The following is a 12,483-nucleotide window of genomic DNA, read 5'->3' as shown; positions in this document are numbered from 1 at the left end:
CCTAACAGTTGAGAAAAACAACCCTGTCCCCTGAGAGAGAGAGAGAGGGAGGCCTCATGGAGGAAAACATCCACTCTTCTTATACCTTGTATTAGCCTGAGCAGGTGCCATACAACCCTAGGGATGTCAAGCTAAACGTGTGTCTGTGTGTTTATGCATGTGCACACAGGCACGCGCACGTGTGCAAAAGATACACAGGTCCTAGACTATAAATGGGCATTCTGAAACAATAGGCTCACAGGATACAAGAACGCGTTGCCTGTCCTTCATTCCTCTGTCTCTAGCACGCTGTCTCCAATATCTCCCATGCACGTATAGACAGTCACATCTCCCTTCTCACATTGTTATCCGCAGGCTCAACACTCCAAGGTTTACAATGTATGGGACAGCAATCTATGGGTGCGTGAGAGCGCGGGTGTCTGTGTGCGCTGTGTGCGTGTGTGCATATGCGTGTGTGGGGGGGGGGGGGGGGGGGGCTGTTTAAGTGTGCAGGCAGCCAGAGGTGATCCATCATGGTGCAGTCGGCAGCTTGCCCTCCAGCGGGGCAGCCGATCGAAGCCTCCGCTCCCTGGACTGTATTATTGTTCCGCTAAGAGTAATTGAGTCACAGTAAAGGGGAAGACACACCAGTGTTTGTGATAGTGTGACCGTGTGTGATACCATGATTATGTGTGTGGGCATAAGAAGGGGTTGGGGTGGGGTGGGGTAATCATCCCCCACGCATTTGACGTCTTTACTGTAACGTCTTGTGAAGTGTTTGGACATGGGCGGCCAACGGGAAGTGTGTAGGTCATTTCTTTCCCAGCAGCCTCTCTGGCTGGCTGACTGGCACAGTGGCCTCCCCCTCCTCTCCTCTCTGCTGATATCACCAGCTTGGCTGCTCATCTCTGCCCTATCGATCTCCTCCTTTATTGAGGTAATAACTGTCTGTTGACGGCACTCCTTTCAACTGCTGAACTCAATCTCCCAGGGTGGAGGAGGGAGAGAGAGGGAGCGGAGGGGAGAGAGAGGGAGAATGAGAGAAAGGTAGAAATAGAAAAAGAGAGAGAGTAAGAGAGAGGGAGAGAGAGTGAGAGAGAGAGAGTAAGAGAGCGAGAAAGAAAGAGAGAGAGAAAGAAAGAAAACAATTGAAGAAGTGACAACATCCCTCTATCCAGTCTAGAAGAATGGTCTGAGTTGATAACACATCAGGCCTGGGATCAGACTGGAACCGATAATAGACAAGCTCCAGTGGATATCATTGACATTCATTTGGATCGTCACAGCAGATTTTCTAGCCTAGGTGAACAGGGAGGGAGTGATTGGGACCAAGCGTGTGTGTGTGTGTGTGTGTGTGTGTGTGTGTGTGTGTGTGTGTGTGTGTGTGTGTGTGTGTGTGTGTGTGTGTGTGTGTGTGTGTGTGTGTGTGTGTGTGTGTGTGTGTGTGTGTGTGTGTGTCGAGTGCACATATAGAGCCAGGTCGCCTGGCTGCCCAACGGGAGCACATGGGTGGGGAGCGACAGACAGACAGACAGGCGGGCAGGGACAGACGGAGTAGTGGGCCGTGTGAAGGGATTAGGACGGGAAAGCAGAAGCTCTAATTGTTCAGTGAACATTCACACCACTACAGAGAAGACAGAGGCTGCCTTTAGACTGACCCCCCTTGGCATGCGTTCAACAAGGACAATCTGGGGCCGCCAGGAATGAACTATTCCCCAGCAACAACCTCCATCCGTCCCCTCAACATGTTGTTGTTGTTTGTTCCGTAGCTCGCCCTGCGTATCAGATATACGTGTATACAGTATACACGCCGTTCGTTTGCGCGAAAAAAAGCTAACTGTCTGTATTCCACACGGCAAGGTAGCATAGATGAACCGAACACACTGTGAGACCAGTCATAGCAGTAGCCACACAAAAGCCCCTCTCTCTCTTCCTATTTCCTTCTCTCGCTCTCTCTCTCTCTCTCTCTCTCTCTCTCTCTCTCTCTCTCTCTTCCTCTCCAAGGCGGGCTCAAAACAAACTGTAGGAAAGTCGTTGATTGTGAGACGTATCTATCTGCCGTAGGTTGCTGAGAGCTACTGAAGCTTGTGGAAGTCAATGTTTTATGGTGTTCCACTTGTCATGACTGGATGGGCTTGAATGCTGATACCAGAGTAGAACAACTTATTTCTATGGACTGAGATGGTACAGGGAATGTGCTGTACAATATTAGAGTCATACAGTGAAGATACAATATCAACCTTTAGTATTTTATAGTTAACTAGGAAAGTCAGTTGAGAACACATTCTTATTTACAATGATGGCCTACTGGGGAACAGTGGGTTAACTGCCTTGTTCAGGGGCAGAGCGACAGATTTGTATCTTGTCAACTCAGGGATTCGATCCAGCAACCTTTCGGTGACTGGTCCAACACTCGAACCACTAAGCTACCTGCTGCCCCAATATACAATATTGGACATTTCTCCAGTGGTCATTGAGTCACGCAGAGATGACATCATACTGTGCCGTCTCACCAACTACTATCGTAAACGAAGTCCCAGCAGCCTGCTGCATTAGAGAGAGGAGTTAGGGGTCCGTGGGAGCAGGGGGGAGCAGGGGCTGGGCAGCGAGAGGATGACATCATCATTTTGGTCTCTCTGTTCAAGACGAACGACTCTGACCCTGCTTGTATTATGGCTCTGGTAGAACATTAGGAGATGATACAATTGCAAATGAACACTCTCAGGGATAAATGTGTCATGTATTTGCTGGCCTGGCTTGCGTGTGAATGTGTTCTTTGCGTGTTGCCTTTACATCTAGATATGACCCAAGTGTTTCTTTCCCACCATTTCCTCTCCCTAATGTATGGTGATCACATTAGGAGCTATCATCATTTACCCAGTAAAAGCCTGTCTGATAGAGCGCAGGCACTTCCTCCTGAGAGAGAGAGAGAGAGAGAGAGAGAGAGAGAGAGAGAGAGAGAGAGAGAGAGAGAGAGAGAGAGAGAGAGAGAGAGAGAGAGAGAGAGAGAGAGAGAGAGAGAGAGAGAGAGAGAGAGAGAGAGAGAGAGACAGACAGGGAAAGAGAAAGAGAAAGAGAAAGAGAAAGAGAAAGAGAAAGAGTCGCGTGGTCATCTAGAGAGAGAGAGTGGTCCTATTGCAGGAAGACAGTCAGCTAGCACATGGATCACACACACACACACACACAGTATTGTTACTACAGTTTAGTGTGAAGAACAATGGTGAAATAAATAATTATAGTAAGTACATCTAGTCATAAACAGACTGTAGTATAAAGAGTGAGAGCTGTAGAACCTTAGCTATTTTATATGAAGTGTGTTCTGGGTTTGTGAAGCAGCAAGACAGGAGTCCATGTTCGGTTAATGATGGTGCTGACCAGCCGGAGGATCAGGTTGCTTTCCTGTTTATCGCTGGGCGCCTGCGTTTACTGTAACCCAGGAGGAAATGGATTCGGGTTACACAAACCAGGCCAATGGATCATGCTGATCATGCTGATGTCACTATCTATCTATCTATCTATCTATCTATCTATCTATCTATCTGTCTATCTATCTATCAATCTATCTATCTATCTATCTATCTATCTATCTATCTATCTATCTATCTATCTATCTATCTATCTATCTGTCTGTCTGTCTGTCTGTCTGTCTGTCTGTCTGTCTGTCTGTCTGTCTGTCTGTCTGTCTGTCTGTCTGTCTGTCTGTCTGTCTGTCTGTCTGTCTGTCTGTCTGTCTGTCTGTCGTATCATGCATATATATATATATATATATATATATATATATATGTATATTGATCACGGCGGAGACAGGATGAGATGGAGAGGTTAGGGTTTAGACAGAGAGAGCAGAGCGTGTTGGAGGATAGAGAAAAGTTCCGGGGGTCATGAGGAGAGGGGAACAGCTCAGGAGCGAGGTGTGTGCGGTGTTTGTGTCTCAGCCTGCGTCCTCTGTGATTTATCCTTGGTGTTTGTGTTCACCCAGTAATGTGTGTGATCTGACTTTCCCCTCGTCTCTCTCATCTCCATCTGATGGAAGGCTTCCCTTGTCCCACATGTCCCTCCATAGCTCTCTGGGGCCAGGGGCTGGAGCCACACAGAGAGACGACAAGACCAAAGAAACACACTCTGCTCCATCTCTCTGTACTCTCTCCATATTCTCTCTATATTCTCCCCGGACCCCCGTGTCTCTCCATCCCTCCATCTCTCTGGGGCTGTGGGAGGCTGGGAGGCGGGCGCAGTGTGGAGTGGTCTCTCTTCCTTCCCCCAGTCCTCCCCCGGCCCACTGAGCCAGTAATGAGAGGTTAACACAGTGGCAGCGCTGCCATAATTGAGTGAATTTAGCACCTTGGACAGCGCACTAAAACTCCTTATTGCTTTCCTGACCTCCTCATCATGTTCTGTCTGTATGGTCCCCGGGTTTGAGAGGCAATATGTTCCAGCGCTGCACACACACACACATTCACACACAGACAGACACACACGCCTACACAGCTTCACCCACACGCCTACACACACATGCTGCAGGGCGTGTTCACAGCAGAGGTTAACACCGGGAACGGGAGAGCAATTTTCTGCTTGTCGCTCCGCAGCCTCACGCTGTGGGCCCAGCACATTAACTTTTAAAAAGGACCCTTCACACACAGGTGTCTGCTTAAACAGGGGGGAGGGGGGGGGGGGGGGGGGGGGCATAGGAAGGAGAAAAGGATGAATGTAAAGATGAAAACAGATTCATCTGATTAGGGTAGAGTGGTGTTTCTGTACAGTTAATATGGGAGCTCCTATGCATTATAATGTCATATTATCAACTGAGTGGTTCGAACCCTGAATGCTGATTGGCTGACAGCCGTGGTATATCAGACCGTATACCACGGGTATGACAAAATATTTATTTTTACGACTCTAATAAGGCACCTCGGGGGGTTGTGGTATATGGCTAATATACCACGGCTAGGGGCTGTATCCAGGCACTCCACATTGCGTCGCGCGAAAGAACAGTCCTTCCTTAGCCGTGGTATATTGGCCATATAATGGACAGTTGTTGTCTTTGGTTTCCCCTTTCCATTGTTTAACACCAGTTAAGCAGCAGTCTCTATATGTGTATTATTTTCTGCATTGTAGAATAAAAGAGATGACATCACAACTAATGAAATAACACACATGGCATCATGTAGGAACCCCCCAAAAAGTGTTAAACATAGTTAAACATAAGCGTTTTTCACAGTTGTGATGTCTTCTCTTTTATTCTACAATGTAGAAAATATTCTAAAAAATAAAGAAAACCCTTGAATGAGTAGGTGTGTCCAAACTTTTGTCTGGTTCTGCATGTCTGAATTCGCAGTTGTAAGTAGAAGTTCTGTAACTGAGCGTGTATGTCTGAGAATAATTGTACACAAAAATATTAGGATCTAGGGTAGCCTAAAGGAAATGAGTCTATAGCAAAGCCTTAATGTGATTTTCCGGCAGTCAGAGTGGTCTGAATTTCTATCTTTTCTGGACCTGGCATGTCAGAACGCATAAGACACGTTAAAAAAAAAACAACGCTTCCTTTAGGAAATCATTTTTAATTCAAAAATAAAAAAAACTTGACAACACATAATATGCTTTTAAGACAACAAGAAAAACAACTTATTTAACAAAACAAGTCGAAATGACAGAGAAATGAATGCAATTATTGTTGTTGGTGTCCCTGGGGGGCTGCGTCTTAGATTGGAGATAAGAGTGAAGTTCCCTAGGCAGCCGTAAAGCGTTTGATGAGTTGGAGAGGAGGGAGTCTAGTGCTTATGAGAAACAACAGCCAACAGGATACATACAGCAATATTTCACACAGTTGGCATAGCTTGGCTCAGGATACTCCCCCCACCCCCCTGGATGAAACGAGGGAATGATTCACTTGAAGAATTGTTTCTCGTTAACAAAAATGCCTTTGTGTTGACGACTGTTGTCTAATTGCCATGGAAATGTGTTCTGAGAAAGAAGTGTCTTTGCTAAAATAAAATAAAATCCCAACACCAATGAATAGTGTATGAAGAAGTGCTTAGTGACCTTTACACACAGATTGCATTGTCTTTCTCCAATAGAAAACAGATGTAGAGGGAGCGCAATACTGGTGCTATTCTCTCTCTCTCTCTCTCTCTCCCTTTCTCTGTCATAATCTGAACAGGCTTCTCTGTACAGTATTGTACCATGTGTTAGTCTTGAATTGTGTTAGGTGGTTGGCTATGGTACTCACTAAAAGGAGTTCAAGGTATTCCAGGAAAAGACCAAATTGCATGTTGCACTGTAGAAGAGCCAGGAGAGAGGTGAAAGTTGAAGGTTTTACAGTAGATGACACAACCACAAATCTGAGGTCTTTCAATGCTTATAGCTGAACAAAAATGTATTTCTACACCATCTCACCCTCTCTCTCTTTCTCTCTCTCTCTCTCTCTCTCTCTCTCTCTCTCTCTCTCTCTCTCTTACCCTTTCTTTCTTTCTCCCCCTCTCGCTCTCTCTCTCCAATTATTTATTTCCCTCTGTCTTTCTTTCTCTTCCTCTTTCCTTCCCCCCCTCTCTCTCTCTCTCTCTCTCTCTCTCTCCCTGTCCCTCTCTCTCTCTCTCTCTCTCCCTGTCCCACTCTCTCTCTCTCTCTCTCCCTGTCCCACTCTCTCTCTCCCTCTCCCTGTCCCACTCTCTCTCTCTCTCTCTCCCTCTGTATCTCTCTCTCTCTCCCTCTCTCCCTGTCCCACTCTCTCTGTCTGTCTCTCTCTCACTCTCTCTCCCTGTCCCACTCTCTCTCTCTCCCTGTCCCACTCTCTCTCTCTCTCTGTCTGTCTCTCTCTCACTCTCTCTCCCTGTCCCACTCTCTCTCTCTCTTTCCCTGTCCCACTCTCTCTCTCTCTCCCTGTCCCACTCTCTCTCTCTCTCTCCCTGTCCCACTCTCTCTGTCTGTCTCTCTCTCTCTCGCTCTCTCTCCCTGTCCCACTCTCTCTCTCTCTCTCTCTCTCCCTGTCCCACTCTCTCTCTCTCCCTCTCCCTGTCCCACTCTCTCTCTCTCTCTCTCCCTCTGTCTCTCTCTCTCTCCCTCTCTCCCTGTCCCACTCTCTCTGTCTGTCTCTCTCTCTCTCACTCTCTCTCTCTCCCTGTCCCTCTCTCTCTCTGTCTACAGGAGGTGATTCTGAAGAGGGCAGCAGACCTTGTGGAGGCTTTGTATGGGATGCCCCACAACAACCAGGTGAGGTTCAGACACTCTCAGGTCTGCTCTCCCTCTGTCCCCTCCACATCCTGCCACATCGCCTGCATCCGCGTTGACGCCAGTTATTCACCATTATTAATTCATCTCCGGTGGTTAATAACATGCCTGATCAAATATTCATCAAATACTTACAAGACATGTCCACATTAATTATTCCCACTATTACTAATATATTGCCACTTTGTGAAAATAGTGATTACACATTAAACATACAGGAAGTCATTTGTAAGCTACTTAGAGTCATCCTGTCTAGACGAGGGGAGGGCAGTAACGGTAATATATGGGGGAAATGACGTGTTGACTAATGCTCGCAGGTACGGCACCGTTACAGTGGTACTAATGTGAACACTGCTTGAATTGGTGTTGTTAATGTTAGCAGTCCTTTAACTGTCACCAATGTTGTTCATGTGAATGCTACTTTAACTGATAGCAATGTTGTTCATGTGAATGCTACTTTAACTGATAGCAATGTTGTTCATGTGAATGCTACTTTAACTGATAGCAATGTTGTTCATGTGAATGCTACTTTAACTGATAGCAATGTTGTTCATGTGAATGCTACTTTAACTGATAGCAATGTTGTTCATGTGAATGCTACTTTAACTGATAGCAATGTTGTTCATGTGAATACTACTTTAACTGATAGCAATGTTGTTCATGTGAATGCTACTTTAACTGATAGCAATGTTGTTCATGTGAATACTACTTTAACTGATAGCAATGTTGTTCATGTGAATACTACTTTAACTGATAGCAATGTTGTTCATGTGAATGCTACTTTAACTGATACCAATGTTGTTCACATTAATTCTACTTTAAACGATACCAATGTTGTTCATGTGAATTCTACTTTAACTGATACCAATGTTGTTCATGTGAATTCTACTTTAACTGATACCAATGTTGTTCATGTGAATGCTACTTTAACTGATACCAATGTTGTTCACATGAATACTACTTTAAACGATACCAATGTTGTTCATGTGAATTCTACTTTAACTGATACCAATGTTGTTCATGTGAATGCTACTTTAACTGATACCAATGTTGTTCACATTAATTCTACTTTAACTGATACCAATGTTGTTCATGTGAATACTACTTTAACTGATACCAATGTTGTTCACATTAATTCTACTTTAACTGATACCAATGTTGTTCATGTGAATACTACTTTAACTGATACCAATGTTGTTCACATTAATTCTACTTTAACTGATAGCAATGTTGTTCATGTGAATACTACTTTAACTGATAGCAATGTTGTTCATGTGAATACTACTTTAACTGATAGCAATGTTGTTCATGTGAATTCTACTTTAACTGATACCAATGTTGTTCATGTGAATGCTACTTTAACTGATACCAATGTTGTTCACATTAATTCTACTTTAACTGATACCAATGTTGTTCACATTAATTCTACTTTAACTGATACCAATGTTGTTCATGTGAATGCTACTTTAACTGATACCAATGTTGTTCACATGAAAGCTACGGTTCTATTTGTCAGCGCTCCTCTACCAGTATATGTGAACGCTCGTCTAACTGTGTTCTCCTGTGGCAGGAGATTATTCTGAAGCGGGCGGCGGACATAGCAGAGGCTCTCTACAATGTTCCCAGGAACCACAACCAACTGAGCGGCCTGGGCAATAGCTCCGTCCACGCAGGCATGATGGGGGTCAACTCCTTCCCTGGCCAGCTGGCCGTCAATGTGTCCGAGTCCTCCCAGGGAGCCAATCAGGGTGAGGGGGCGGGTCGATACGGGTGTGGCGCTATCGTCATAGAAACCGGTAACTGAAAAGCAATGTAGTCACTGTGAAGTTATCTGTGAAGTTACATTTTTACGTCTTTCTTTGATTGAACAAGGTGACTGATCTGTCTTTGTTCTGTCTCTGTCGGTCTGTCTGTGTAGGTTTCAGTCGGAACACGAGCAGCGTGTCTCCACATGGCTATGTGCCCAGCTCCACCCCCCAGCAGACTAACTACAGCTCTGTGACCACCAGCATGAACGGCTATGGCAACACTGTCATGTCCAACCTGGGAGGATCCCCCAGCTTCCTCAACGGCAGCGCTGCCAACTCGCCCTACGCCAGTGAGTCCCACGCTAGCTCTTCTACTCACCCACACCCAGCTCACAGCCGCCTTCACCCACCTCCATCCATCCAGTCAGCCGACCCATCCACACCCAGCTCACAGCCGCCTTCACCCACCTCCATCCATCCGGTCAGCCGACCCACCCACACCCAGCTCTCACACTCACCCACCCACACTCAGCTCACCCACATTATCACCCACAATTCACTGCAGAGCTCCCCCTATTGACCTGACTGCTACTGTAAATGCATGACACCCCCATTCCTCCCTGTGACTCTAATTTAATCCAGTGGTGTGTGTGTCTGTCTGAAGAGCTGTACAGTATGGGTTCTGGTCTGTAGTCCAGTGGCCTGTCTGAAGAGCTGTACAGTATGGGTTCTGGTCTGTAGTCCAGTGGTCTGTCTGAAGAGCTGTACAGTATGGGTTCTGGTCTGTAGTCCAGTGGTCTGTCTGAAGAGCTGTACAGTATGGGTTCTGGTCTGTAGTCCAGTGGTCTGTCTGAAGAGCTGTACAGTATGGGTTCTGGTCTGTAGTCCAGTGGTCTGTCTGAAGAGCTGTACAGTATGGGTTCTGGTCTGTAGTCCAGTGGCCTGTCTGAAGAGCTGTACAGTATGGGTTCTGGTCTGTAGTCCAGTGGCCTGTCTGAAGAGCTGTACAGTATGGGTTCTGGTCTGTAGTCCAGTGGCCTGTCTGAAGAGCTGTACAGTATGGGTTCTGGTCTGTAGTCCAGTGGTCTGTCTGAAGAGCTGTACAGTATGGGTTCTGGTCTGTAGTCCAGTGGTCTGTCTGAAGAGCTGTACAGTATGGGTTCTGGTCTGTAGTCCAGTGGTCTGTCTGAAGAGCTGTACAGTATGGGCTCTGGTCTGTAGTCCAGTGGCCTGTCTGAAGAGCTGTACAGTATGGGCTCTGGTCTGTAGTCCAGTGGCCTGTCTGAAGAGCTGTACAGTATGGGCTCTGGTCTGTAGTCCAGTGGTCTGTCTGAAGAGCTGTACAGTATGGGTTCTGGTCTGTAGTCCAGTGGTCTGTCTGAAGAGCTGTACAGTATGGGTTCTGGTCTGTAGTCCAGTGGCCTGTCTGAAGAGCTGTACAGTATGGGTTCTGGTCTGTAGTCCAGTGGCCTGTCTGAAGAGCTGTACAGTATGGGTTCTGGTCTGTAGTCCAGTGGTCTGTCTGAAGAGCTGTACAGTATGGGCTCTGGTCTGTAGTCCAGTGGCCTGTCTGAAGAGCTGTACAGTATGGGTTCTGGTCTGTAGTCCAGTGGCCTGTCTGAAGAGCTGTACAGTATGGGTTCTGGTCTGTAGTCCAGTGGTCTGTCTGAAGAGCTGTACAGTATGGGTTCTGGTCTGTAGTCCAGTGGCCTGTCTGAAGAGCTGTACAGTATGGGTTCTGGTCTGTAGTCCAGTGGCCTGTCTGAAGAGCTGTACAGTATGGGTTCTGGTCTGTAGTCCAGTGGTCTGTCTGAAGAGCTGTACAGTATGGGTTCTGGTCTGTAGTCCAGTGGCCTGTCTGAAGAGCTGTACAGTATGGGCTCTGGTCTGTAGTCCAGTGGTCTGTCTGAAGAGCTGTACAGTATGGGTTCTGGTCTGTAGTCAAGTGGCCTGTCTGAAGAGCTGTACAGTATGGGTTCTGGTCTGTAGTCCAGTGGTCTGTCTGAAGAGCTGTACAGTATGGGTTCTGGTCTGTAGTCCAGTGGTCTGTCTGAAGAGCTGTACAGTATGGGTTCTGGTCTGTAGTCCAGTGGCCTGTCTGAAGAGCTGTACAGTATGGGTTCTGGTCTGTAGTCCAGTGGTCTGTCTGAAGAGCTGTACAGTATGGGTTCTGGTCTGTAGTCCAGTGGTCTGTCTGAAGAGCTGTACAGTATGGGTTCTGGTCTGTAGTCCAGTGGTCTGTCTGAAGAGCTGTACAGTATGGGTTCTGGTCTGTAGTCCAGTGGCCTGCCTAAGGGGCTGCACATTACTATACAGAGTTCTAGTCTTTGAGGAGTGATGAGAGGAGTGGGAGTTTTCTTTCCCCATTTGTTTGTTTATGAGACAGCGGTGCGTGTGACAGTGAAGCCTTCAGATCTATGGCTATTTCCCTATGGGGCTTTCTGCCTGGCAGTCTCCCAGCAATGGAGCCTGTCTTGAACAACTCTTTAAAACCAGTCCTATCCTCTAATCCTCTTTCATCTGACAGCCATACTTCCACACTGTTGTTGTTCTTCTGCTAATTCTTAATTGACTACCCTTTTCCAATTAGGAAAACACAGAGGGAGAGGGTTGGAGAGAGAGGCAGAAAGAGAAATGGGTGATTGTTTTTTGGGGGGGTCTAACAATAGTGGGAGGAGGGAGGGTGGGTGCCAGTTGCAAAGGCTTGTGTTTGAGGACAGTTTGGCATGGATCTAAGAACCGACACCCACAGATTTCTTTCAGGGAGAGGAATCAACACTGCGATATCGACTAGCTATATGAGACTAAGAGCACTCAATAGTTAGGAGGTGAAACCATGCTGGAATGTTCTGGCTTGTGAAGGACTGCCGGCCTCTCTCCTTAGCAATGTGTGTCCTTCCATCGGATTGCCCTGAAATTAGATTGAGAGCCACTGTGGTATTGCCTGTTTGCAACGCCTGACTGGCCGTATCACAACTCCTTTCTAGGCCGGCCACAGAATTAAAGACTGTTAATTAAATCAATAAACTAATTGGAGGGGTAACAATTCAATTTCACCACTTTGGTCCCCAGGATGTTAACAAGTATTTTAAAAGGTTGGCTGACTCCATTAGACACTTCCAATCAATCCACAAGCCTGGGCTCTGTGCTTCCAATTTTCATTAATTGATTAGTTAGGACTTGATAAATGGATTGTGCCATTGTTACAAGGTTCTGCTTGGATGGAGCTATAAACCTATTTAAATGGTGCAATAACAAGAATCACTTCCAATGAAGTGTAACCAGTAGGAAAAACATTAAAGAGCAATGAATGTTGAATTCAAATGGTTGTCTAAGTGTGCTAACATTGAATTGTTAACTGCCTAGGAGACCACTGCTAGGTGGATTGGGAAAATACTTGATCGATAGCTATTAATTTGTTAGAATGAACTTGAATATAAATTCCTCTCATTTGAGACTCCCTCGCATACTTATGGAGTTGTATTCTCTCTTGTGTACTCGATAAGTTCTAAATCCCACATGGTGAAATTAA

The 12,483-nt window shown here is 46.2% G+C and overlaps 1 protein-coding gene across 11 annotated transcripts in view; it reads left to right on the top strand.

Moving 5' to 3' along the window:
• Window positions 1-12,483, top strand: part of LOC110537788 (transcription factor COE1-A) — a 149,356-nt gene that overhangs the window by 129,277 nt on the left and 7,596 nt on the right. For 6 of the 11 annotated variants that reach the window (XM_036937818.1, XM_036937817.1, XM_036937814.1 and 3 more), the window contains exons 12-14: window positions 7,120-7,185; window positions 8,774-8,951; window positions 9,122-9,301. In XM_036937818.1, the coding sequence (XP_036793713.1) occupies window positions 7,120-7,185; window positions 8,774-8,951; window positions 9,122-9,301 (424 nt within the window). Of the gene's footprint in view, window positions 1-7,119; window positions 7,186-8,773; window positions 9,000-9,121; window positions 9,302-12,483 lie in introns of all 11 variants that reach the window. The other 5 variants (XM_036937812.1, XM_036937813.1, XM_036937809.1 and 2 more) reach the window with 2 other exon arrangements.

The sequence above is a fragment of the Oncorhynchus mykiss genome, chromosome 12 (assembly GCF_013265735.2).
Source record: "Oncorhynchus mykiss isolate Arlee chromosome 12, USDA_OmykA_1.1, whole genome shotgun sequence".
Classification (NCBI taxonomy): Eukaryota; Metazoa; Chordata; class Actinopteri; order Salmoniformes; family Salmonidae; genus Oncorhynchus; species Oncorhynchus mykiss.
This window is presented reverse-complemented; position numbering and strand designations above follow the sequence as displayed.